Source organism: Anabrus simplex, chromosome 1 (assembly GCF_040414725.1).
Source record: "Anabrus simplex isolate iqAnaSimp1 chromosome 1, ASM4041472v1, whole genome shotgun sequence".
In the NCBI taxonomy this organism is placed as follows: domain Eukaryota; kingdom Metazoa; phylum Arthropoda; class Insecta; order Orthoptera; family Tettigoniidae; genus Anabrus; species Anabrus simplex.
The window spans coordinates 406,853,745-406,881,588 of NC_090265.1; the positions used below are offsets into that span (position 1 = coordinate 406,853,745).

The 27,844-nt window shown below is 39.9% G+C and overlaps 1 protein-coding gene across 1 annotated transcript in view; it reads left to right on the forward strand.

Annotated features, from left to right (window-relative positions):
• Positions 1-27,844, forward strand: part of Pgk (phosphoglycerate kinase) — a 125,457-nt gene that overhangs the window by 45,281 nt on the left and 52,332 nt on the right. The window contains exons 4-5 of the mRNA XM_067135058.2: positions 4,666-4,865; positions 7,482-7,620. Coding sequence (XP_066991159.2) covers positions 4,666-4,865; positions 7,482-7,620 — 339 coding nt within the window. The remainder of the gene's footprint in view (positions 1-4,665; positions 4,866-7,481; positions 7,621-27,844) is intronic.

Below are 27,844 nucleotides of genomic sequence, written 5' to 3' on the forward strand. Positions count from 1 at the left end.
TAATCTTTCCTGGGTTCGTTTTCAACAGCCATCTTTTCTTTCGGAGAACGTTCTTAGATTACAGTAGATTCTCCTGGCATATAAATAAAAATTTAAACATATTTGAAATAAACGATAGGAATTTGATTTAAAGATAAAAATTTCATTGTTCCATATTGAAAAGTATCACAGTTAAAATTGAAATAATAAATAAAGAGGTTCAATCTATTCAATACAAAAGAATAAGAAATGCAGTGATTACATTCTTATTTAATAATAAATAGAAGTGGTACCGGTTTCTACCCTAGTCTAGGTCATCATCAGCCGATTAAAACATGAAAAACAATGCATAGGAAAAAGAAAATAAAAGATCAAGTTCACTCCGGATCAGTAGAAGAGGCGATATAAAAATGACGGGGATAGACACTGTAAAATTCAGAAGAAGTAAAATATATGTCTCTTAAAAGAAACAGTGCATAATTTTCTGAACGGCAGTATGGCATACACAGCGTTAGGCAAAGTCTTATAATGTTTATGAAAAGCGGAGAACGGTTAAATGAGCTAGCTTGTATACACTGTCAGGCACAAAGTCATAACACAATCGAACACACATGAAGATCCATAATTGTGCTGAAGCTGAAGATGAGTAGATCAATTGAAGTAACTTGCCAGCTCCCGGTGATCAGCGCGATATATTCAACATCAGGCACTGTGGTTTCAAACGCCAACGTAAAATGAAGAATAGCTTAATGATCCAGTATTTGCTTTGGTCGCGGGAATGTAAGTATGTATATATATATATATATACATATAATGTAATTCAATATAATTGAATAAGTAATAGTGATCCTGTAGAATTTTTGGAACAGTTGATGTGAAAAAAACAATTGTGAAGAGAAAAAATATAGTAAAAAGCGCAATACCGGAAACAAATGAAAACATACATGCACAGTGCGCTATTTTTAAAAATGTAAAACATTCAGTTCGTGATTGAAGTAGTCAAAGTCGGCGCAAGGCAAGAGTTAAATTTGAATGAGAAGAACCGAAATGAAGGTGGCAATTTTTTTTTTTTGAGGTGAAAAGAAAAGATAGGATAAATTAATAGAGGAAGAGAAATAGTGGAATAAGAGAAGAATAAAAGAGATTGAAGTTAAACGGTGTTGAGGAAATTTCAAAACCCCAATTCTATTTTCCATGCCTTTACAAAGTTCCTACCCACATTTTCTACCTCCAATAACCCACCCTAAACTACCCCTCCTTCATCTCTCTATCTTATCTTAACACCGTTTAACTTCAATCTCTTTTATTCTTCTCTTATTCCACTATTCCTCTTCCTCTATTAATTTATCTCATCTTTTCTTTTCACATCAAAAAAAAAAATTGCCACCTTCATTTCGGTTCTTCTCATTCAAATTTAACTCTTGCCTTGCGCCGACTTTGACTACTTCAATCACGAACTGAATGTTTTACATTTTAAAAAATAGCGCACTGTGCATATATGTTTTCATTTGTTTCCGTTATTGCGCTTTTTACTATATTTTTTCTCTTCGCAATTGTTTTTTTCACGTCAACTCTTCCAAAAATTCTACAGGATCACTATTACTTATTCAGTTATATTTAATTATATTATATGTATCTATATATACTTACATTCCCGTGACCAAAGCATATACTGGATCATTAAGCTATTCTTCATTTTACGTTGGCGTTTGAAACCACAGTGCCTGATGTTGAATATATCGCGCTGATCACCGGGAGCTGGCAAGTTACTTCAATTGATCTACTCATCTTCAGCTTCAGCACGATTATGGATCTTCATATGTGTTCAATTGTGTTATGACTTTGTGCCTGACAGTGTATACAAGCTAGCTCATTTAACCGTTCTCCGCTTTTCATAAACATTATAAGACTTTGCCTAACACTGCGTGTGCCATACTGCCGTTCAGAAAATTACGCACTATTTCTTTTAAGTGACTTACATTTTACTTTTTCTGAATTTTACAGTGTCTATCCCCGTCATTTTTATATCGCCTCTTCTACTGATCCGGAGTGAACTTTTTCCTATGCATTGTTTTTCATGTTTTAATCGGCTGATGATGACCTGGACTAGGGTCGAAACCGGCACCACTTCTACTTATTATTAAATAAGAATGTAATCACTGCATTTCTTATTCTTTTGTATTGAATAGGAATTTGATTGACCGTCAGTTGTTCACCTAGGCACAGAAGTATGTCATTCGTATCGCCAGAAATCCCGCACACTTGCCTACGCGCGACAATGATGCTGGTCACATTGTCAATAATGACAATGGCGGCAGATACAATTTACCGCCAAGTAACGGTCTTGCATCTTGCTGTGAGGTCCAGAACATCTAATAATAATAATAATAATAATAATAATAATAATAATAATGTTCTGGACCGTCGTCAAATGTGCGGACCGCGCTGGAAAAGGGTCCTGGGCGGGTAATGACTAAGAATGCAGTCCGGCCGTGGCTTCAGTACTGTCAAGGCACCCAAGACGACACCATGCCGGATCTCCTGAAGGATTTGATCCATATTCAAAATGCTTATAGGAAAATATGGGAAAGATTTAGGGACCCAACTGACCGGGTGGAATATGGGACCTAGCCCGGGAAGTACGAAATCGATTGTTGGAAAGAAAGATTCAGAAATGGGAGGAAACTTGCTGTAATCTATTAGAAAACCAGTCAGATCGCAAATTTTGGCGGATTCTCGCAGAAAACGAGTCAGATCGCGAATTTCGGCGGATTATATATCTAAAACAATAAGCATTCACTTATAAATTTCAGTATAATACTGTAGCGGAGCACGGGGTATCTTGCTAGTACTGAATATACGACCAGTGATCCCGGTAAAAAAGGCATGTCCTGAACTACATTTAAGTGATAATAGATATATATTGGTATTTAATGGAATATCCATGCTGAGTTGTTGACAGCAATTTGTAAGGGGTAATACACGACTAATGTTCGCTGTATTCAAATACTACTGAGTGTTATACAGCAGTAGCTGTTAGTTATTGGAGTCTTCATGACTGAATAATGGAAGTACTTGGCTTTTTTTTTTATTTTTATAAGTTGCTTACGTCGCACTGACACAGATAGGTCTTATGGCGATGATGGGACAGGGGAGCGATAGGAATGGGAAGGAAGCATCTGCTGTGGTTAATAGACTGGGTATTGAATATTATTTGCGTTCAGCTTATGTAACTGGGAACCGTAGCGTGTGTACATGTCATGATGATTGCATCAGTTTATTTAGTTCTTAGTAACTGCCAAAATTAATTAATTAATTTATTTATTTATTTATTTATTTATTTATTTATTTATTTATTTATTTATTTATTTATTTATTTATACGCCACCAACAGAGACATTCTCCGTTTATAGGTGATTTTACAAAACATAATGCACATTAGAAAGAACAGAATTTGTATTTTTTTAAACAAGAAAATAGTGTAATGTCTCAGTTATCTTAAAACTGAAGTCTTGTAAGCTTTATTGAAATACATGTGTTGCCGTTGTCATCGGAGATGAAAAATAAATTGTGAAATCAGCTGAGCCTGTGTGATGGGTAGCTGTAACCAGAAGTGGCATAGTCAATGCCATTAGTTCCACATTGACATAGAAGTTAGCTGATGGCTGACGTGTTCTCACACGATGAAATACTTTGTGATTGAAACACACAATAATTGCTGTACTGGCATTTCTGGTACAGTATGTGTGCATACATACATACATACATACATACATACATACATACATACATACATAGTCTAAAGGCGTGTATGATCTTCAACAGTTCCATTCTTGAGAAAGCCTTGGTGTCACATGAGACATACTGTACTGGGGAAATGAGGAGTGAAATAGTCTCCTGTTGCTTTCTTTTCCTTTTCCTTCTGAACCAGATTGTGCTGTTTCCTGTCAGTTTGCTGAGTCTACTGAAACATGTATAAGAGGTCTTTTTGCACCATTCATTACAAAGACTGGCTATAAGGAATGGCATTATTAGGGCACACATTTGTGAACTTCATTCCCAATGTCTTTATTCTCCATTCTCCTCAATTGTTATAGTCCATGTTGCTGCAGCACATGTTGCATTTGAAGGTTTTTCTTTACCAAATCCATATCTATTTGATAAATAAATTTGCTTGCTGGATTCTGTGGCTTTTTTTTCTTCTGAAAATGGTTCTATTCTTGCTTATTTTACTTCCAAACTAGTTACTCAAAGTTTGCACCTATTTCCATTGCCTCTCTCTCCCTTCAATTAAATGACTTTCCTTCTACTTATGTATAATGACCAGGAGACTAGAAGCTTTCTTCTATCTTCCTTTCTTTCTTTATCTGTCTAAAACTGCAGGTGACCATTAGGGTCCAGAATACTAAACAAACTTATAAATGAATAGCATACAGCTGTTTATACAAAAGAATATTTTTCATTTTTGGCACATTGAGTGCATTAACATCAGGATGAATGTAAATGGTGTATCATAATCCTGATTGAACCTTTCAGTGCTGTGAGGGCAATAACATGGATGACATCCTTGCTAATTCTGAATGTTGTAGAAGTCGACAAATGAAGACTTAATGTGCTTCTGACTTCAATATTGTAAGTCCCACAACTTCAAGGTAAGATAAATTATATTGTCATTCATATTTTCAGATAAAAGCTTCTCCAGAAGAAGTCAAGAAGTTTCGTGAATCTCTGAGGAAGTTGGGTGATATATATGTGAATGATGCTTTTGGTACTGCTCATCGTGCTCATAGTTCAATGATGGGAGATGGTTTTGATGTACGGGCTGCAGGATTTCTTCTAAAAAAGGAGTTGACCTACTTTGCTAAAGCTTTAGATAATCCTGAAAAGTAAGTGAACTTTTGAGATTTGGATTTGTTTGGGCTGTGATTATTGAGAAACAAATATTAATTGGGGGAAATTGAAGATGATTTGATATTACAAAAGCTGTTTTACTGTTATCTATGGGGTAATCTGTCTGTTACTTATATTTGCCAACCCTTCCGATTTACCTGTAAACTTTCCGTTTTTTAACTCGTCTTTGATATAACCACCAGTACGGTCAATACCCCTCCCCCCTCATTTTCAAGCCTATTTATTTGATGCTTTATTTCGCGAGTATACCGTCCACCGTCTTCGTGTCGATCCTGTTTCTTATTCGCTACAGCAGCATGCGTGCTTTACGGCCGGGGATTCGGAATGGCAATCGTCCTACAAGTGAGGGAGGCTAGCGCATGCTAGCGACTCAGTTAATCGGGACAAAAGAATGAGTTTCTTATTGTGTGGTTCGCGCACTATTAACATCGTTTCTGTGCGTAATTTCATTGGAGTTGTAGACCTCATGTTTTCTTTTCTTTTTTTTTTTTTCCTAGCAGTTCTGTGCTTTTCCCCGTGTCAAATTTGTATGTTAATAATGTATGAGACATACCGATCTGTTTTTTATGTGGTAGTTTCGCGTATTTCAATGCCTTTTTGTTCATTCTTACTTCATAATTTTAATGAGTTGAATGTATTTTAGGGAGTTGTATCGGTGACAGTTTCTGGTATTTTCTCTTCGTGTTATGTCCAAAAAAACATAACAAACATCTCCAAGTGTTCAGAGATACCTATAAAATTCAATTTCCATTCATTTTATAGTTTAATAAAGAAAATTATTTTGTGTTTTGTTGCATGTGTCGGTGTGATATAAATACAGTGGAACCTCGATATCTAGAATCACCTCGGGGATCAATTTTATTTAGAGTTATCAAAATTTTGAGATATAGAGAATACCATTTTTTGAGCATGTACAGCACATCATTGAATCATGAATACATTTTTTTAGCAGTACTTAAAAATATACAAAGAAACTCTTCTTTTTTTTTTGCTAGGGGCTTTACGTCGCGCCGACACAGATAGGTCTTATGGAAACTCTTTTTTAGGGCATCACTTTAATTATAATACTTATTATAGTAACTTCTTAGAAGATACGATAACAGTACATACAGTAGTGAAACAAGAAACATAGCACCGAGCTCGATAGCTGCAGTCCCTTTAGTGCGGCCAGTATCCAGTATTCGGGAGATAGTAGGTTCGAACCCCACTGTCGGCAGCCCTGAAAATGGTTTTCCGTGGTTTCCCATTTTCACACCAGACAAATGCTGGGGGTGTACCTTAATTAAGGCCACGGCCGCTTCCTTCCCACTCCTAGCCCTTCCCTGTCCCATCGTCGCCATAAGACCCATCTGTGTCGGCGCGTCGTAAAGCAACTAGCAAGAAAAAAGAAACATAACCCTGTTAACACATTTGGAAAAAAAAAATCTGTTAGTCTCTTCTGTTTGTTGCAGTTAACCTTCCCTCCCCTCACGTTGAAAGTTCTCATCAATACCACGCAACCGAGTTCCGTAAATGGAGCTTGTCATCCATGACTTCTGAGCTTGCTTTCATACGTGACCAATAATTAATTGACACCCGAGAAATAGCGAGGCTTTGCCGAATTTCCAATCACCAGAAGGTCGAGTTTTTTGTTTCCCGTCACATTACAGTAGTTCCCAGCTTCACTGTAACCCTTTCTTTACTTGTTAACAATCAATCAACCAATCAATCACTACTAATCTGTATTTAGGGCAGTCGCCCAGGTGGCAGATTCCCTATCTGTTGTCCGGCTCCATGGCTAAGTGGTTTGCGTGCTGGCCTTTGGTCACTGGGGTCCCAAGTTCGATTCTCGGCTGAGTCGGGAATTTTAACCATAATTGGTTAATTTCACTGGCACGGGGGCTGGGTGTATGTGTTGTCTTCATCATCATTTCATCCTGACCACGACGCGTGGGCGCCTACTTGCGTTAAATCAAAAGACCTGCACCTGGCGAGTCAAACGTGTTCTCGGACACTCCCGGTATTAAAAGCCATATGCCATTTCATTTCCTGTCAATCTGTTCGTATCTGTTCCTCACAAATCACAAATGCTGTGTTGCACAAAATTCGAGTTAGAGTATCTTTTGCTTCAGGGGAGGAAATCTTTGCTTCGAGAAATCGAGAAGTTCGTGTAACCGAATTTCGAGTAATAGAGAAATAAATACATGTGAAGAATAGGTCAAACAGCCAGAAAATTTAAGTTACTTCGAGATACTAAAAATTTGAGTAATGGAGGTTCGAATTATCGAGGTTTGACTGTACTATTATTCGTATGTATGTGTCATAAATGAGAGTGATTAGGTACATTTTCTTGTATCCATATTTATGTTTTTTATTTAAGATTTTAAGTTTAATGGTCAATTTACATTGTAACTGTAGATATGTATGTCTTTTATCATGTCCTTTTTTCACTTAGACCATGGCGCAATATATGTGATGAAATCCAAGAATTAAAAATCTTCCTATTTTTCATTTCCAAAAGTTGGCAGCTATGGTAATGTTTATGTCTCAAATTTATGACTGCTTGAAATTTCCAGGCCAAGTCAGTGGATTTATTAAACTTTCTCTTTCAGGCCCTTCCTGGCTATATTGGGTGGTGCTAAAGTTGCTGATAAAATACAACTAATAAACAATTTGCTGGACAAAGTTCAAGAGATGATAATCGGTGGGGGAATGGCGTATACTTTCTTGAAGGAGCTTAAAGGAGTGTCGGTGAGTTGTTATTTATTGAATTTAGTCACTTTTGATAATACATTCCTAGGAATGAATATCACCAAAGTAATGTATATTCATGGCCATTGGAACTGAATGGGAGAATTTACAGACTATGCTAAAACAAGCTGCATATGAAAGTCTGGGAGTGAGCGAAAAATATAGGTGCAAAGACAGATTCAGACTACAGTTAGAACATGAAGAGAAGTCATCAGACAAAAGAGGTACTTATCACAAATTATAAGCAAACAAACTGTATGCTAAAAACACATACCATCAGAAAAGTGTAGAAAACTGCAAAGAAATTCATGGATTGATTATGTATAGAGGTACCTGTTTTTCGCAAAGCACAAAATCACGAAATTTTTGCAAAATTGTACGAATTTGGCTCAAAATCGCAAAACTATTTACGTTTGAGCAAAATCGCAAAATAATTTACGAAATTATTCGGAATTGCATCATTTGAAGTTAACAACGGAGATTCGAGGCGAGTTATGGCAATAATAATCAATGCCACAATCGACTCTATACCTGTTCGATATATATCGAAGGCTAAGATATAGTATATCGATTATCACTAAATTAGCTTCCTGGGAAGTGAGAAATTTATCGTATTCATAATTACGTGACAGAGTGATGGTGTCCTCTTGCCTGTTGAAAATCTGCTGCTGATCGGTGCGTTTAATTTCCTATTTTTTGCTCTGTTTATTAAAAGGGTTGTGACAGTTTTTTTGTCGAGAAGAAGAATTTGCATCATGTTTGGCAAAACTAGAAAGATACTGATATGCAAATACTGTAATGTGTGAATTTAGTGGCAGATAAAGAAGGACTTGTGCCTGAAGCACATTAATAACAGAGTTTCACATAAGAAGAACAAGGAAAAGGCGCTAACGATGACAGGCATCAGAAGACGAGCTAGTCTGACAGGCATTAGTTCAGCGGCAAAACGAGCGAAATACGATGAAGAAAAAAATCATTTTATCTACAACTCATGTTTTTATGGAGGCAAATATTCCATTGGAAAAAGTTGATCATCCAAAGAAGAGTGAGTGGATGGAGAAATATATACCGGGTTTGTGCAGTATTATACAGTTTTACTGAGGAAGAAATTTGAGGTTATGTTTTTCTAATAACTTTGTGCGGTTTATGCTAATTTTCTCGTTTAACAACATTTAGGCCTAGATAATGCATGCTGGATCCTTCATTTACTTAAAATTATAAATCATTTAATTCATTCAAATGATGTTAAAGAGTCCTCTAATATTACGCCTATTGATTTTTTAAGATGCTGGAGACTTGCCCACAGCTGGAAGACTGCGGGAAGGTTCTCTGCTCGAATCATCAAAGAGGAGGAGGAAAGATTAAAAGAAGCTGTGAGTTTCAATTCTGTGTGATGAAACGACTGATAACAAAAAGGGCAATGTATGTTTATGGTTCTGGTAAAAGAGCTTAGTTGTGGCGATAGAACAGTTCAGAAGTTATTTGTAGAAGGAGTGAAAGTTACAGTAAATGCTAATGCTGCAGCATGTTCACAGGCAATTATGAACATAATTCACAAACTTAAAATTCAGTACCAGAATGTCGTTTCTATAACTTCAGATCCAGCAAGTTACATAGGCAAGTGCATAAGCGTAGTTAGGATTTTAGTTTGAAAAGGGTTAGTACACACGCAGTGCTGGGCTTATAAACTGAATTTGGTGGCCCGTGTACGGGCAGTGGAACTTAGTGCTTTGAACCAATGTGTTGTACAGGCAAAACACATCTTCCTTAATACAGGGAAGAGAAAGCATGTATACATTCAATTCTTGAAACAGAAATAAGAAGACGAACCCACCAAAGCTAAACTCTTCCCTATTCCTGTGATCACTGGGTGGAATTCATGGTTTTAAAGTGTTGAGTACCTTGGAGAATATCTTCGTGATCAGTCAGTAATGTTGATAGTTAGAGGGCATTCTCAACGTATTGTAATGTGATGTCTGACAAGAGAACAGCTCTGACCCCAGTAATATGGAACTCATGGTATCTCTCTCTTTTTCAGACTGATGTGTAAATTATGTACTTAGGCTAGGCCCTACTTGTTAAAGTGACAGCTGATACAATTTTTTCAAATTTCCGTGATTTGATATTATAATGCGTAATACTGTATGTGTTCTATGCAGAAGCATAACTCCTGTATATATACTTATGCAAAAATACAACGTTTTTATACTGCAAATGTGTTATCAACTAAGTTCTTGGTTTACCTGTTATTGCTGTAAAGTGGAAATAAAATTTAGCAAAATTATTGACAAAATAAAATAAAAATAACTAAAAATATACCAAAATAACTGTTAAAAATGACAAAATTAGGCAAAAAGTTTCAACACAAACAGGTGCAACTAAGTATGTATCGTCAGTAGAAACAGATAGCAAGATGGTGGTAACTAGCATCAGTCGTGTTTCTGTACCTCCAACATATTACTTTCTTTTCCTAGTCTTTCTTGTGTAGAGAAATGTGTTGTGCTGTGCTTTCATCTTTGCAACCATTTTTGATGTAAGAGAAGTGTCGTGTGGTTCAGTACTACAATGGTGCTTCGCTGAACAGCATTTAATTTTCTCCGGTTTGTGTATCTGGTTTGTGTGTTTCCTATCTCCCTGTGCTTCACCATGGCCCTGTCTCTTCCAGTGAAAGAACGAAAGGCTACCATGCTTCCTTGGATGCTGTTTAAGTTTCCTTACTTCCTATTTTCAGCAACGTTTACTTAAATCTAGGGCCGTTAAATGTTTTATCAGAACACCCAGTCAGAAAATCAAATTAACTGACTGTGTACTTGGTGAACCTGATTTTGCTTTAGACAGTGAACTTCCATTCTCGTCTAACTTTTCAGTGTTTTGTAAAAATAGAGGTACTGGTAAACATGGGGGTGGTGTAATGATTGCAGTTAGTAATAAACTGAAAGCCTGTCACAGACCCGACCTAGAAATTGAATGGGAGTGAACATAGATTGAGATACAATCTCTAGAAGAAAAAAACTTGTTATTTGGTTGCTTCTACCGTCCACCCTATGGCTATATCACAGCATTAGAAGATTGCTTTAATTCTGAATGGGAATAAATCTAACAATATATTGTTAATTGGTGATTTCAGTTCAATTCACACATATCCTGGCAATCTATGACCTCTGGGACAGTAAATAACCCAGTGGATTTATTTTGTCAAACTTCATAAACAGTCTCTATCTATATCAGTTCTGCATAAAACCCACCAGAAATCTGGCAGTGTTGGACCCTGTTCTCTCTATAGTAACTAGTGTTAATTTGTGTGTTGGCAGAAATATTCTTAGCGCTGACCATGACTCAATCGAAATTACTCTCAGCCTACCCGCTGGTCAAGATAAAGGCTGCAAAGCAAGCATTTCCTCAGTGGAATGAAGTAGATTGGCTGGCTGTCAGTCAGGACTTGTCATCTCTCCCTTGGTGCTGGTTATCAGCTGAGTTTTACGTCAACAGCGCAGTTTCTCTATTCAAAGATATAATATTTACCACAATTAAACAACATGTACGTTTCTCCAAATCCAGGTCACACAAATACCAGCCCCTCCCCCCCCGGCTAAGTGCCAAAAGTAAACTGCTTCATAAGAACAAAACCTGTGCGTGGTCACTCTGGAAGTCTATTCCCAATCCATAAATGTACAGTACTTTTAAACACCTCAGGAAAATTGAAAAATTGCATCTTAAGAATGGAAACCTTAAAAACAATCCTAGAAAATTTTGGACCCTCATTTTATCCTGTAGAAAGTTGCCCCGAATACCACTGAATCTGAAACTACATTGTGATGTTCCAACTCAATTAAGGTCCCAAAATTCAATGAGTACTTTACCTCTCCCGCGCCTATCACCGAGAAACTATTTGCATTGGCTCACTGTCACAAATGTCAAAAACCCCTAATGAAGTTTAAAATACTCTCAATATTCTCCCAACGAACCGCTCCACCGGACCCAATGATATTAGCTCTATATTCGTCAAAAATACTTCTGCAGCTCTCTGTGCGCCATTATGTATAATGTTAAACGTGTGCATGACTTCTGGTACATTCCCCGACAGTTGGAAACAAGCTGATATCACACCTGTTTTCAAATCTGGCAACAAAATATTTCATCATACTGCCCAATATCTATTGTCCCAATACTATCCTCTGTGCTGGAAAAATAATCCACTGTACACTCCTCTTTTCCACACAGCCGTACCTCTCTGAAGAACAACATGGATTCACTCGTGGAAAAACATGCCTCCTTAACCTCACAGTTCTCAATCACCACATCATTTCAGCATTAAAAAATAAATCATAGCTAGATGTAATCTACGAGGGCAAGTCAATAAGTACCTGCAATTTTGCTCTAAGTGACATCGTAGTCAGAGTCAACCGCAAAGATAGTGCTAACAGGCGATTTCAATGCGAGAGTTGGAAACAGAACTGAAGGATACGAAAAGGTGATTCCTAAATGTGGGGAAGATATCGAAGCTAATGGGAATGGGAAGCGTTTGCTGGACTTCTGTGCTAGTATGGGTTTAGCAGTTATGAATACATTGTTCAAGCATAAGGCCATTCACCGCTACACATGGGAGGTTAGGGGTACCAGATCTATAATACACTATATCTTAACCGACTTCAGCCGGCCCCGCGGCGTAGGGGTAGCGTGCCTGCCTCTTACCCGGAGACCCCGGGTTCGATTCTTGGCCAGCCGACCAGGTCAGGGATTTTTACCTGGACCTGAGGACTGGTTCGAGGTCCACTCAGCCTACGTGATTAGAACTGAGGAGCTATCTGACGGTGAGATAGCGGCCCCGGTCTAGAAAGCCAAGAATAAAGACCGAGAGGATTTGTCATGCTGACCACACGACATCTCGTAATCTGCAGGCCTTCGGGCCGAGCAGCGGTCGCTTGGTAGGCAAAGGCCCTTCAAGGGTTGTAGTGCCATGGGGTTCGGTTTAGTTCTTAACAGACTTCAAATTCAGGAAGTCTGTTAGAAATGTACGAGTTTTCTGGAGATTTTTTGATGATAAAGATCACTATCTGATCCGTAGATAATTAAGTATCTCTAGGCCTAGGATAGAGAAAGTGAAATCAGTCTGCATACGAATAATGGTAGAAAATCTCCAGGACGACAAAATTAGACAGAAGTACATGGATATGATTAGTGAGAAGTTTCTAACAGTAGACAGTAAGCAGGTTCAGGTTATCAAAAGAGAATGGGTAGCATACAGGAATGCTGTAGTAGAAACATCAAGGGAATGCCTAGGAACAACTGTATGTAAAGATGGAAAAAGCGATCATCTTGGTGGAATGATGAAGAGAGAGCAGCTTGTAAATGTAAAAAGGAGGCTTACATGAAATGGCTCCAAACAGACAGGAAATTGTACGTAGATGAAGGAAACAGAGCGAAACAAATAGTTGTTGAAAACAAAAAGAAGTCGTGGGAAGATTTTGGTAATAACCTGCAAAGGCTAGGTCAACCAGCGGGTAAACCTTTCTGGACAGTAATAAAGAATCTTAGGAAGGGAGGAAAAAGGAAATGAACAGTGTTTTGGGTAATTCAGGTGAACTCATAATAGATCCCAGGGAATCACTGGAGAGGTGGAAGGAATATTTTGGAAATAATCTCAACGTAAAAGGAAATCTTCCTCGTGGTGTTGCGAACAACCAAGCTTGTGGGGAGGAGGAAAATGATGTTGGTGAAATTACGCTCGAGGAAGTGGAAAGGATGGTAAATAAACTCCGTTGTCATAAAGCAGCAGGAATAGATGAAATTAGACCTGAAATGGTGAATTAGAGTGGGAAGACAGGGATGAAATGGCTTCATAGAGTAGTAAGATTAGCATGGAGTGTTGGTAAGGTACCTTCAGATTGGACAAAAGCAGTAATTGCACCTATCTATAAGCAAGGGAACAGGAAGGATTGCAACAATTATGGAGGTATCTCATTGATTAGTATGCCAGGCAAAGTATTCACTGGCATCTTGGAAGGGAGGGTGCGTTCAGTCGTTGAGAGGAAGTTGTATGAAAACCAGTGTGGTTTCAGACCACAGAGGGGCTCTCAGGATCAGATTTTCAGTATGCGCCAGGTAATTGAAAAATGGTATGAGGGGAATAGACAGTTGTGTTTATGTTTCGTAGATCTAGAAAAAACACATGATAGGGTCTCTCTCTCCAGTCGTTCAACTCATGACTGAGTATCGTGACCCAAGGACTTTGTTGATTCTTTTATAAGCTGATACCATTCTGTTCGTACTTGGCGTTTTCCGGATAGTAATGCTCCATGGTAAATCCATGATCTCTCTTACTTGATCAACCCATCTTTTTGCGACCCGTCCTTCTGCCAGAAACATTTCCTTGGACAATTAATTGTTCCAGGTTGTCATCCTCTCTTCTCATAATGTGACCAAAGAATTGCAGGATTCTCTCATACACAACTTGGCATAAACTTTCTTGTATTCCAATTTCCCAGATGACAGAATCATTTGTTTGCCTGGTTGTCCACGGTATTCGCAACATCCTTCTCCAGCACCACATTTCAAAGGCGTTGATTCGGTTCCTGTCTTTAGCTTTTATGGTCCAAGTTTCGCATCCATACAGGAAGATCGAGAACACAAGCGAATGGACTAATCTTTTTTTTCGTATTCATAGTGTACCCTACAGGGCACATCAACGCTGCAGGATCATACCTACCTGCTCATCTGTTCTTGCGTACGGGCACCAGCTCAGCTGTCGTCGGCAGAAGTGGTCGATAGTTGGGTTCTTATGACGAGAGGATCATGGGGAACTCATACAATTACATTAAACTATGAAATGAGGAACACTTTCGCTGTGATCAGAATTTTTGAGCATAAGTTTGTATTCATAACTCAAATTATTTACAATGATTGCACCTGGAGTGCCCAAATAAGTGCCCCAAAGGCTCACATCTACAATTTAAAAGGAAAACAAAGAAAATACCATCTGGATGATGACGTTATGCTGAGGTTTGTCGATCTGTGAACCAAGAAAGACCGGATGTGTTCCCCCACGTGAAAACCGCATCCCTATGCCTGCGACATAAAATGATATGATGGTAGAATTAAGGATACCCGCAGAGATTATCGCTATTATGAAAGTTTCCTCCCATACCGGGATATTTATATACACAAAAAATAGCAGCACAATAAGTAATAAAAATAATCTCAGATAACCTACTCTAGCGTCCTCAATTTCATATTTACACGGACGTGAACCCACGTCCACCAGGCAGAATTTCGTGTTAACAGATGGACTCTCACAATAATTATATCGTGCAAGATAACTTAAAGGTAAATATGTAACCATAAGAAAGGCAGAAACAACAAAAAAATAAAGGAAAGGAGATAAAACGTTCAAATAAATGAGGTAACAGTGTCCCCAGAAAACATCTCTGTTTCAAAGGAAAGATGACCTTCCCGCGGGCTACACCAAGATGGCTGTGCCACCCCCAGAGTGCGGGCCGTGCATTGACCTGCTTTGTCTAGCCATGAGGGACTCGCCCTAAGCAAAAAATTTGTAAACACACCGACCGGCTGTGACCCAGTATCCTGCTTCTCGGGCTCCTAGAGCCAACTTCACAAAGGGGCTTTTATTTATCTACGCTTGACAAAGCAAAATAGCCACAAAAATAAGTGAGGAAATACATCTTACACTATGTATCCAATTTCACTGACAAACAACCACGGGCTCCAATTATAACATAAAAAGTCTACGATCGTACTACACCCCGATAAATCAAATATTGTCAAATTTACGATGAGGTCACAGTCACCTAAGGTCTGTGGTTCAAGCCCTGTCTGGCAGAGTCGCACAGAGTCCAATAATATTAATGTCTCCACCAGCGTTACAGATCACGTTCATCAAAGTTGCATAAATAGAGCCATGCCTATGTTCGAAATACGATTAGCATGCACCCCTAACATCACGCAGATATGTCTGCCCTTCCCCTTAAGATGAAAGGATGATTATACAAGTACCCTAATCATACAAGAGAAAAGAAAACGTATCCAACGACCGACACAAAAACATATGTTAAAAATTAAATAACTGGAAAGGAGGTTCAACCTATTCAATACTCAAAAGAAAGAAACGTAGCAATCACATTTCTATTTAAATGGGACCGGTTTCGACCTTAGTCTAGGTCATCATCAGCCATAAAAACATATAAAATGTTTTTTTTTTTTTTTTTTTTTTGCTAGGGGGCTTTACGTCGCACCGACACAGATAGGTCTTATGGCGACGATGGGATAGGAAAGGCCTAGGAGTTGGAAGGAAGCGGCCGTGGCCTTAATTAAGGTACAGCCCCAGCATTTGCCTGGTGTGAAAATGGGAAACCACGGAAAACCATCTTCAGGGCTGCCGATAGTGGGATTCGAACCTACTATCTCCCGGATGCAAGCTAACAGCCGCGCGCCTCTACGCGCACGGCCAACTCGCCCGGTATATAAAATGTTTATGAATGTTGGAGGTCAGTTCCACACTCTGTTAGTCACAAAGACACGACATCACATTCTGTCCTGCACAAAGTCACAACACTACTAATCAACATACGAAGATCAAAAAGGCTTGAATTCGCAGACGAACAGATCTGTAGTAGAAAGCCGCCAGCTCCCGGTGACCAGCGCGGCACACTCAAGGTCACGCGCTGCGGCCAAACACCAAAGTAGAGTGGAGAACGTTTCGAAGGTCCAGAACCTGTCACGGCTGCGGGAAGCCAATTACGTATATAAAAATATACGACGCCAATTAGTACAAATGAATGAGCACCCGTACTCCAGATAAGTTCTTGGTAAACAGTTGACTTGAAAAAACAATTGTAGAGAGAAGAAAAAAATGTAGTAAAAAGCGCAATATCGGAAAACAAATGAAAACTTATATGCACAGTGCGCTATTTTTTAAGAAGAAAAAATTTTTAGGATATGATTGAAGTAGTCGAAGTTGGCGCAAGACAAAAATTTGAAAGAGGAGAATAAATTAAACGAGGAAGAGTGATAGTGAAATAAGAGAAAGAATAAAAGAAATTGAAGTTAGATGGTAATGAGGAAAGATAAGATAGGGAAATGAAGGAGGGGTAGTTTAAGGTGGGTTAGGAGTGTGGGTTATTGGAGGTAGAAAATGTGGGTGGGAACTATGTAAGACATGGAAAATAGAATTGGGGTTTTGGAATTTGGAATTTTTGAGAAGAAGAATTAGGAAGTCAAAAAGGATATTGGGTTTTTCAGAAATGTCGTTTAAATTGAAATTAGGGTTGAAGTACTGGTCAAGGTGGATAAAGCAATTTTCAGTCATGTTTAAGAGGGGGCCTTTGTTAATGATTTTAAGTATGTTTATGTCATTGTCAATATTGGTGAAACTATGTTTGGAGTCTTGTATGTGCTGTCCTATGGCGGAGAATCTGTTGTATTTAATGGCGTTAACATGTTCAGAGTACCTGATATTGAAGTTGCGGCCAGTTTGTCCGACGTAGGAGGAACTGCAGTTGTTGCATTTAAATCTGTATACACCAGATTTAGAAAAAGCATTAGACTTATTTAGAGATTTAGAGTTGTGTAAGATATAGTTTCCTTCATCAGGGGGCCGGGCTTGATTCCTGATACAGACAGAAATTTAAGATTGACATGAGGGTACATGCAGCTCATGTTCATTAGGGGTTGCTTGAAAAGAGTTGCACCACCTCGGGGCGAGGACAGAACTTTACATTTGTAAAATGCGGAATATCTGTCAACTATTGATATTGTGTAATGGAGGACTATTTCTGTAATTATATTCGTCTACTGCCTTTTTAAATCAATTTCATGAGGTTGTGACAAAACACTATAAAATGTCACGTTGTAGTCTGTAGTGCAATACGGTATGTATGTAGTATGTTTAGTCCTCAGCCCGAAGGCTGGTTGGATCCTCAACAGTTCCGCCATCAGCTGTCATAGATGGCCTAGTCATCACTGAATAGGCGTACTAGGGAAATGAGGAGTGAGGTTTCCCGTTGCTTTCCTCACCGTGCCAGAAATTGCTATTACATATCAGTCTGCCAAGCCCACTGAAATGCATGCACCAGCTGACCCTATGAGCAATATTTTCACACCATTCATAGCAGGGACGGGCTGCAAGAGGAATGGCATTACTAGCATCACTCATACCTAAGTCACTTTCATTTTGTCAAAACCAAGGATAAAGCTGAGACAAATCAATGAAAGTAACAAAATTGCTCTAGCCCATACCAGAAGACACTGAACTTGGTCTTCTTTAGAGGCCAAATTTCCCTCATTCTTTGTGAGTGGGCCTGCTTACACTGTAAACACTAGGTCCCGTACAGTATGTTGTTGTTATTATTATTATTATTATGATTATTATTATTATGATTATTATTATTATTATTATTATTATTATTATTATTATTAGTATTATCATCATCATCATTATTATTATTATTATTATTACAATAATACAATTTGCTGGGGCCATCAAGGATCACGTTAACTTGTTGCATTTGACACTGAACTTGGTCTTCTTTAGAGGCCAAATTTCCCTCATTCTTTGTGAGTGGGCCTGCTTACGCTCCTCTGTCCAAGGGGCACCGTGTCTTCTCTTCGGTTGCTCGTCTCGGTTTAGCCCATTCGTCAATATTTTCTTGCGGAAGCGATCTCTGTTAAGGGCGTCTTCAGCTGAGATATGTAGCATTTGCAGGTCTTCTGTGGTATTTCTAAACCAGGCAATTGTGGTTTTGGGGTTTGAATCAAAAAAGTGAAAGATTTCTTTAGTTAACTTTCTTCCGTCCATTTTTTTCAGATGACCATAAAATCATGCCTGTCTTTTTCTGATTGTGTCGATAATTTTCTCTATTTTGCTGTAGACTTCCTCGTTGGATCTCTTTTGATGAATTCCATTTCTGTACTTTAATCCCAAGATTCCTCTCGCAATTTAGTGCTCTTTTTCCTCCAGTTCTTCAAGGAGTCCTTTGTTGGCTTTTAGAGACAGGGCTTCAGCTGCATATAGAACTACTGGCTTCAGAACTGTTTCATAGTGACGTATCTTGGTGTTTTGGGAAAGGCATTTTTTGTTGTAGATTGTGTGGGATGTTTGGTAGGCTATTTCCAGTTTGCGTACTCGCTCCTGAAGTGCTTCTTTGTCCAGTCCATTTTTCATGATGATCTCATCTAGGTATTTGAATTTGTCTACTCGGGTGATGTCCCCGTATTTTGTATGGAGTTTTGGTGGAGCCTCTTTGATGTTAGTCATTACTTCTGTTTTCTCAAACGATATCTGCAGACCAGTTTGTTCGGCAATTTCCTTTAAAATTTCAACTTGAGCTCTAGCGGTTTCTGTCATTTGAGAGAACAGCAATATCATCGGAAATGCTAAGCAGTCTGTTGTGATCCTCTTGGATTTGGTTCCTATTCTTAATGGACTGTAGTTGGTTTCCTGTAATCTCACTCGCCAGGTTCTGATGATCTTTTCAAGAACGCAGTTGAAGAGTATCGGGGATAGCCTATCACCTTGTCGGACTCCTGTTTTGATGTCAAAGGAATGCGAGAGACATCCGTGGAACTTCACCTTGGATTTTGTATCGGTCAGGGTGGCTCTAATTAATGCCAGCAGTTTCAGATCAAATCCAAATTCATTTAAGATGTTTAGCAGGACTTCCCTGTCAATGGAGTCGTACGCTTTCTTGAAGTCCACAAAGACAGACACATACTGCTTGGACCTTAGTGTACAATATCTAATGATCGTTTTGAGATTTTGGATCTGTTCAGCTGTTGAGCGACCTTTTCTGAACCCTCCTTGGTATTCACCTATTTGATGTTCGACTTGTGCTTCCAAACGCACCAGGATGGCAAGTGATAGAATTTTGTAAGTTACGAGTAGCAAAGATATTCCTCTGTAGTTGTTGATGTTCTTCATGCTGCCTTTTTTGTGTAATGTATGAAAGTTATTTTCCAATCTTCGGGTAGGGCCTCCTTGTTCCAAATTTCTTCTATTTGCTTTTGCAAGATATCAAGTGATTCCTCTGGGGCATATTTCCATAGTTCTGCTACTACTGAGTCTTCCCCCGTCGCTTTGTTATTTTTGAGACGGGCAATGTGGAGCTTGATTTTATCTCTGTCGGGTGGTCTGGAATCTGGGTACCTGGAGTAAGGGTTCCTTGGTTTCAATGGGGCTTTGTGGTTTAGAGCAATTAAGTAAATTCTTGAAGTAGTCTGCCAGAATGCTGCAATTTTCTTCATTTGACGTCGCCACTGTGCCATCCTTTCGCTCAAAGCATAGATATGGTGGTTTATAGCCAGTGAGTTTGCATTTGAAGGCTCTGTAGTACTCTGTGCTTTCATTCTTCCTAAAGTTTTGTTCTATCTTTTCAATGAGAGATTTTTCGTATTTACGTTTCTCAGTTCTGAACACCCTAGCTGCTTGGGCACATTGGGTTTTGTAGGTTTCCCAATCATTTTCTGATTTTGTAGAGTAGTACTGTTTCCACACATTGAGTCTTTCTTTGAGGACTGATTCACAGGTACCATTCCACCAGGCATGCTTTTTGCTTCTCTTGATTTCTGCAACATCTTTGGCGGCCTCAACAAGGAGACTTTTGGTGTTGTTAAAGTCACGGTCATTTGGTCCTGGAACTCCTCGACCCTTTGCCGAAGTTTATCATTGTCGAAGCGTGTGATCTGTTTAGTTGTCTTCCTTGTGTTTGCAGGAATTGGTTTGAATTTGATCAGAGACATATAGTGATCTGAGGCCACATTGATGCCTTTCTTTACCTTGACATTCATAATCTGAGGGCTGTTTCTCCTGGAGATTGCCACATGATCTATTTGGAACTTTCCAAGAGTTTGGACGGGAGAATGCCAAGTCATTTGCTTTCTGGGTAGATGGCGAAAGTGGGTAGTCATGACCTGCAGGTTGTGATTTTTGCAAATGGGCACCAGTCATTTTCCATTGGGATTGGTTCTTTTGTGAGCAGGGTAATTTCCCATAACTTTCTTGTACTTCTGTTCACGACCTAGTTGGGCATTGAAGTCACGCAAAAGAAGCTTGACATGGTGTTTGGGGATTTTGTTTAATTTTTCATCCAGTAGGTCCCAGAAATTATCAACTTCATCTGGATCAGACTTGTTCTTATCGTTTGTAGGAGCATGTGCGTTAACTAGGGCGTAGGTTTTGTTCGCACATTTAATTGTTAGTATAGATAATCTGTCATTCACAGCTTCGAAATTTGCAACTAATTTAAGGATCTTGGTTCTAACAGCAAACACGGTTCCAAGCATCACAGCTCCATTGAGGATTCCTCTTTGCGCTTTGCTCTTGAAAAATCGGTAGCCTTCGGATTAAAAAATCTCATCTGGGTACCTTGTTTCTTGTACGGCCATTATGGATATCTGATTTTTGTGAAGAGCTTTGGTGAGGGTTTTCAGCTTGCCAGTTTGTGTAAGTGAATTTATGTTGAAAGTTGCTAGAAAGGTTTCGGATTTTGGCCTGAGTTTTTGACTCTTCGGGGTACACTGAGATGCTTCGACTCGTCTCTTGCATGATGTCGAGTCTCCCCCAGAATCCGAACGAGACTCGTACACCATGGCGTTCACGACGAGGGATTTATCCGAAGATTTACCCCCTGGGGTATGTTTCTTGAAATATTGTGCCATCATGCTGCTTGACTTGACTTTGTTTCGGACGGGTACCCATCCTTTTACAACTAGGGTTGTTAGCCCTAGAGGTTGCCTCAAGATGTTTTCTCGCTTCTGGTCATTTACCAGTCTTCGCCGTAACCCTGGCAAGGGACCGTTTTTTTTTTTTTTCACGGTGGTATTTTATTTCCCTACTACCCTCTGACTCTGCTGGTGGCAGAGCTAGCGAGCTTCCCCATTTCCAATGGGACGCGCCCGATGGAGGTAACTGGTAAATCCCCACACGGGTATTATTATTATTATTATTATTATTATTATTATTATTATTATTATTTTGCAACTTTTGTGCTAATGATATTCAAGCAATTGTATAGATTTTAGGATATCAAAGCACAATAAAACACTACATTTTTACGTAGAATTTGAACCCATATTTTTCCATACAATTCCAGTCGTGGCAATGACCCCCGTCTTCTGCATGGTCTTGTAGAAGTTGGTGTTGACATCGAACTTCTTCACTATTATTATTATTATTATTATTATTATTATTATTATTATTATTATTATTATTATTATTATTATTATTAATAATAATATGTTAATAGAATACAATGTATCTGTTGTGGTGTGTGTGCTTTAAAAAGTCGGCCTATTGTAGCTTACTTTGTAAATTTAACATTGCTATAATAATTTGTAATTGTTAACCTTTCTATTTTGTAAAGTGTTATGTATTAAATAAATGTACAAATCCTGAATCACGTCTTGCGATTTACTGCTGCAATCCACCGTCTTTTCAAATCCATTTCGTGAGGTCGTGAAGGAAAGCTCTGTATTACAGTATCTTTTAATGCAGCCAACACAGGCACATCATTCTGTCGAACATTGCAACAATAAAAAATAATAATCTTAAGACGACACTGTAAAATAATTGAATAAATGCATGTAAACGTCACACATATTCCAGCTTCTTATGGTGAGCTGTTGATGAAGATATCTCTAAGTAGTTCTCATAGTATCCACCCGCAGCAGTACAGTGCTATACGCACGGAGCCTATGGCAATGAACATTGAAAACATCAAGCCACAAAAATCTCTTGTTGAATAGGGCAGTGATATTCAGTCAAGGCAGAGGAAGATTTTGTGCATAATCAAACTCCACGATAAGTGTATCACTATCTCTCACCTTTGCAGAGTTAAGGTGCTCCTATTTCAGGCTGTCCGACTCGTTCGCTGAATGGTCAGCGTACTGGCCTTCCGTTCAGAGGGTGCCGGGTTTGACTCCAGGCTGGGTCGGGGATTTTAACCTTAATTGGTTAATTCCAATGGCACGGGGGCTTAGTGTATGTGTTGTCTTCATCATCATTTCATCCTCATCACGACATGCAGGTCGCCTATAGGCGTCAAATAGAAAGACCTGCACCTGGCGAGCCAAACCCGTCCTGGGATATCCCGGCACTAAAAGCCATACGACATTTCATTTCATTTCAAGCTGTTGCACCTCATTATTCTCCATTTGTGAAGCTCATAGGGAACTTTGTGTTGATCATTTGCATTGACACCTAAGATATTTTCTGCTTTGTGACAGAAGTCACATGGGTCAGTTCTGGGCTTACGTAAAGCATAAGGGCTATTCCCTCTGAAGAAACGTTGATAGGTCTCATACTTCCTGAGATTTCTTGAGACGGGGGTCCAACCCGGCGTGCCGGCGGACTTGAGGGAAATGAAATATCTCTTGAGTGGGGGGGGACTGACAAAGAATAAACCCACGGTATCCTCTACTTGGTGTAAGAGGCGACCGAAAGGGATGACCAAGTGATGATTATATTAGAACCATGAAACTACTTGTGATTAGTACCGCCATGTGGGAAACACCATGGGTCGCTTTTACTTACGCGTAGTACTATTATGTTAGGTACACAATAGGTTTGTGATTAGTAGCAACAGAGTGCATTGCCGGCTTTTACAGTACCTGTGATTAGTATCACTTTAGGAGTGACACCATGGTTCTGGCTTGCCTATGATTAGTACCCACTATATGAGGAACACCACGGGATAGTGGGGGTCCCTGTGGTTAGTACACTTATATGATAAACTCCATAGGTTTGCGTTGCCTGTAAATGGCACCGCAATGTGCGAAACACCATAGGTCTGTGTTACATGTGCAAATTTCATTACCTGTGAGTAGTACCATTAATGTGTGGAATACCGTGAGTCTACGCTACTTTTGATTAGTACCGCAACATGACGAATACCATGGTCCTACTTTCCTAGCGATAAGTACCATTATGAGGGGTCGATGACTTGGATTTTGGACTCCTTTAGACTACAAGCATAATCGATTCAGTATTATGCTATAGAAGCGGTCCCTTGGTCAGCAATGCTATTGTTTTACATCAGTTTCTGTGAATGTGAGGCATTGCGAGTCGGATCCACTGATTGTTTTAACTTCATATCCATCCATGCATTCTTCGACCTCATGTTTTGAATTCTGGTCAGTGGAGGATTTTGGACTTTTAATTTGTCATCATCATAATCTTCTTCTTCTTCTTCTTCTTCTTCTTCTTCTTCTTCGCATAAGTGTTTTGTTCAAAATGGTGGTTCATTAATGTGTGTGTGTAATGTGTATATAATTTGTAAATAAAATAGTGTACGCAATTGACTTAATCGCGCATGTGCGTCTGTGTAGTTACAACAGTGGCGACCGTGTGACAGGATTGAAGAATAATTTCGATAGAGAATACGAGTGTAAGTGGAAATCAGAACAAAATGCAAGTGATACTGGAAAACATTTCTGTAAAACAATTGCAAAACGAACTCTCAAAAAGAAATCTTCCGACAAACGGCAATAAGAAATCATTGAAGACACGGCTATGAGAAGACCTCATTGAAAATGGCAAAGATTCTGAAAAGTTTTTTATCGAGGTGGACGAAACACCGGACTCATCATTGGAAGATGAGGTAAATATAACCAAAATGTGTTCCAACTTAATGAGCAATGAGCATGATACAGGTACTCAATGACAAAATCTCAGACGTTAATTCACAAGTTAATTCCACCTTAACAGAACAGATTTCGAAGGTAGATGACAAGATTTCTGAATCTAATACAGTTTTAACTAGACAAATATCTCCAGTGTACACACAAGTGTACAAAGTAGAACAGTGCCTAGAATTGAAAATTTCAACCGTAGATGAAAACACTTCATCCCAAATTAGAGATGTCACCAGTCAGTTAACACAGCAGATAACGGACATCTGTTCAAAACTGGGACAGGTTGAACAGATCTATAGTAGGGTAAGCTAGCTGGAAGTGGCATCTCGAACCTCAAGAAGGAGGTGTAAATCCAGGTTTCTGTCATCAAACAACAGGTTGAGGGGGAAAAATTCTACCATCGAGGGAAATTTTGAGAGCCATATTTCTGCCGTTGAAGGAAGGTTAGAAAACTGGATTTCGACCATCAAGGGAGATGTGCAGAATATGAGAGAGAGCATCCTTCACGCGGTAGAAGATAGATTAACTCAAACAGGACCTGTCACCACACCTTCCACCCCCTCAAACCTAACCTGCAACACAGGACACCTAGACGGGCGACTGGAAGAGTACCCGACTAGCTTCATTGAGGGATCGGTCAGTTTACTTGGAAGGACTAATCTACCGGAGAACATCTTCGTTTAACTTGTCACACCGCAGTAAAATGGGCAAGCTGCTACTTGTTGGAAATAAGTTTCAGGGAGTAAACTTAAACTGGACTGATTTCAAGAGGGAATTCCTTGATAGGTTTAATTCCGAAGGGGTGAAGAGCTCTGTGAAAAGGAAGCTGCTGACTGATGCACAACCCACCGGCATGAAAGCTAGCGTGTTCGTCCTCCAGAAGTACCAGCTCTTCAAGCAGTTGCACCCTGAAGGAAGTGAGAACGAGATCTTACCAGACATCATAGAGCTACTCCACGATAAGATTAGACCCCTAGTGAAGGTATCGCAACCAAGATCCTTTGATGATCTGCGTAGAATCATCGCTCGGTTGGAAGAAGAACACAAGAGTAAAGCCATGGAAGACACCAGCTCGGTTAGAAATTGCTACCAGTGTGAAAGAACGAGACACCTGAAGAACAAATGCCCAACTTTGGCGTCGGAAAACTAGGTCCGGCCCATTCTGGATTGAGGGTGGATGGGACCGAGAACAGGAATGCGCCTCAAGACCCAACAGACAAACAACCCTGGTCAAGTAGGAAAGGGATTGGTCCGATTGTGAGCAGAACAGACCGACCTCGCCCAGCTATCATCCTGAGGGTAGGCAATGAGAATTTTTCAGCCATACTCGACAGCCAAGCAAGTCGCTCGTTTGTAAATGACACTGTTGCTAGATTACTACCACCTCGGAAGGGTAGTGGGAGCAGCAAATGGGGTAACCTACTCCATCCAAGGACAGATTATCCTAACCACTTAGTGCATAGACCTGACTATTGTAATTAACGTTGCAGTGATTCATATTAGGTCATGACTTTTTGGTAGTATACAAGGTGATCCTAGACTATGCAGCTCATGAAGTCTTTATTGGGAAAGGACAGACATCTGAAGGTTGCCCGGCACGATGGAAATCTCCAGACTCGCAATGATGTCGAAGTTGACGTAGACCTAGGAGATATAAACGCATCTTACAAAGTGAAGAAGAGGAGCTGAGACGCGCCTTAAAGAATTTTCTGGAAGTCATTACCAATAAAATAGGACAGACTACCACTGTAACGCACACCACTGAATGCAGCACTTCCTCACCCATCAAGCAACCCGGATAAGCACAACTTTGTCATTCAGGAGATTCAGGAGATTGAAGGGCAAGGTCTCATTGAACCCTCAACATCCTGTTGGGCTTCGCTTATCGTCCTACCGAAGAATAATAATAATAATAATAATAATGGAGAGTATCGACTGTGTGTGTAAGTTGAACGAGAAGACTGTTCAGTGATGCCTACCCCATGCCTGACCTGAAAGACTAGCTGAAACAAGTAATTGGGTCTAGGATTTTCAGCACATTGGATCTCAACTCTGGATACTGGCAAGTGGAGGTCGAGGAAAATTCTAGGCCACTGACTGCCTTCATGTCACCAAGAGGATTGTACCATTTTACAGTAATGCCTTTTGGACTGAAGAATGCTCTTGCAACCTTCATGCGACTCATGGATGAGGTATTATCAGGATATGTTGGAGATTTCTGCCAAACATCTTAATCCACAGCAAGAAATTTCAAGAACACCTTGTACACCTGAAGGAAGTGCTGGAACGACTGAAAATTCATGGAGTGACCTTTTAACTGGATAAGTGCCACTTCGTCCAGTCCTGCATAGAATATCATGGTCATGTCTTAACATCTGAAGGCTTAGAAAGGCAACTGGAGAAGAATCGAGCTATCGAGGGAGCTGAACGCCCGCAAACCAAGCGACAAGTACGTCAGGTCCTTGGCTTATGTGGATGGTATAGCAGCTTCGTGCCACTCTTTGAAGAGAAGGCAATACCACTCACCGATCTACTCTATAAAAACCACCCGTTCCCATGGACCAGCTAGGAAGAGGCAGCATTCTGAGGCATTAAGGCTGCGATATGCAATGCTCTCAGTCTAGCCCATCTCATCCGTCAACGGAACATGTGCCTGCAGATGGTTGCCAGCGACTCTGGCCTAATAGCAGTCTTATTCCAGGAGAGGAGTGATGGCAGAAGGGACATTAAGTATGCCAGCAGAAAGCTATCTCCCACTGAACAACGCTACTGCACTGCCGAGAAGGAAGCCTTAGCCGTGGTGTGGGCCATGGTCAAATTCAGAGGCTACTTGTAGGGAAGGAAGTTCCAGCTGTACACAGATAACGCAGATCTCAAGTGGTTGAACTCGGTCTCTGGCTCAAAATCTAAACTGATGAGATGGGCTCTGTTAATCGTAGAATTTAATTTTGATGTGTGTCAAATCCCAGGGCCGACGAATACAGGAGCAGATAGTTTATCTAAGCACCCAGCAATGGAACCTGAAGCCAGTAGCACCATTGTCGAGAAAGAGTTTCCACAAAAACACCAGAGCAAATCCAGTGAACCTGTTCTTATGACCATCAAGAAGGGACTTGATCTGGGAGTAATCAAGCAATGGCAAGAACAAGACAAGCACTGTAGGACCATGAGGCAGTGGATTAGGAGACAGAACACCAATAGTCGACTCGTACCGAGGGAATTCAATATGTGCTACAAGAACTTCCAGGTTGACGGAGGACTCTTAATGTACAGGTCTCGCCTCCCTGATACACCTGCGGTAGTGGTAATCCCTAGACAGCACACGGTAGACATCCTTGAGAAATTCCACAACAGAACTGAAGCCGGACATCCAGGAGTTGAAGAGACGTATCAATCTATCTGACGAAGATTCTTCTGGGTGAACATGCAGAAAGACATCCTGGACTATGTGAAGGAGTGCTACATCTCCGCCTGCACCAAGGCAAGCAATAGGAAGGCAGATTCCAGTCAGCGAGGAAGACGGCCGCAACGCCCTTGGGAGGTCATAGCCCTGGACTTGAGTCCTTACCCTAGAACACCAAGG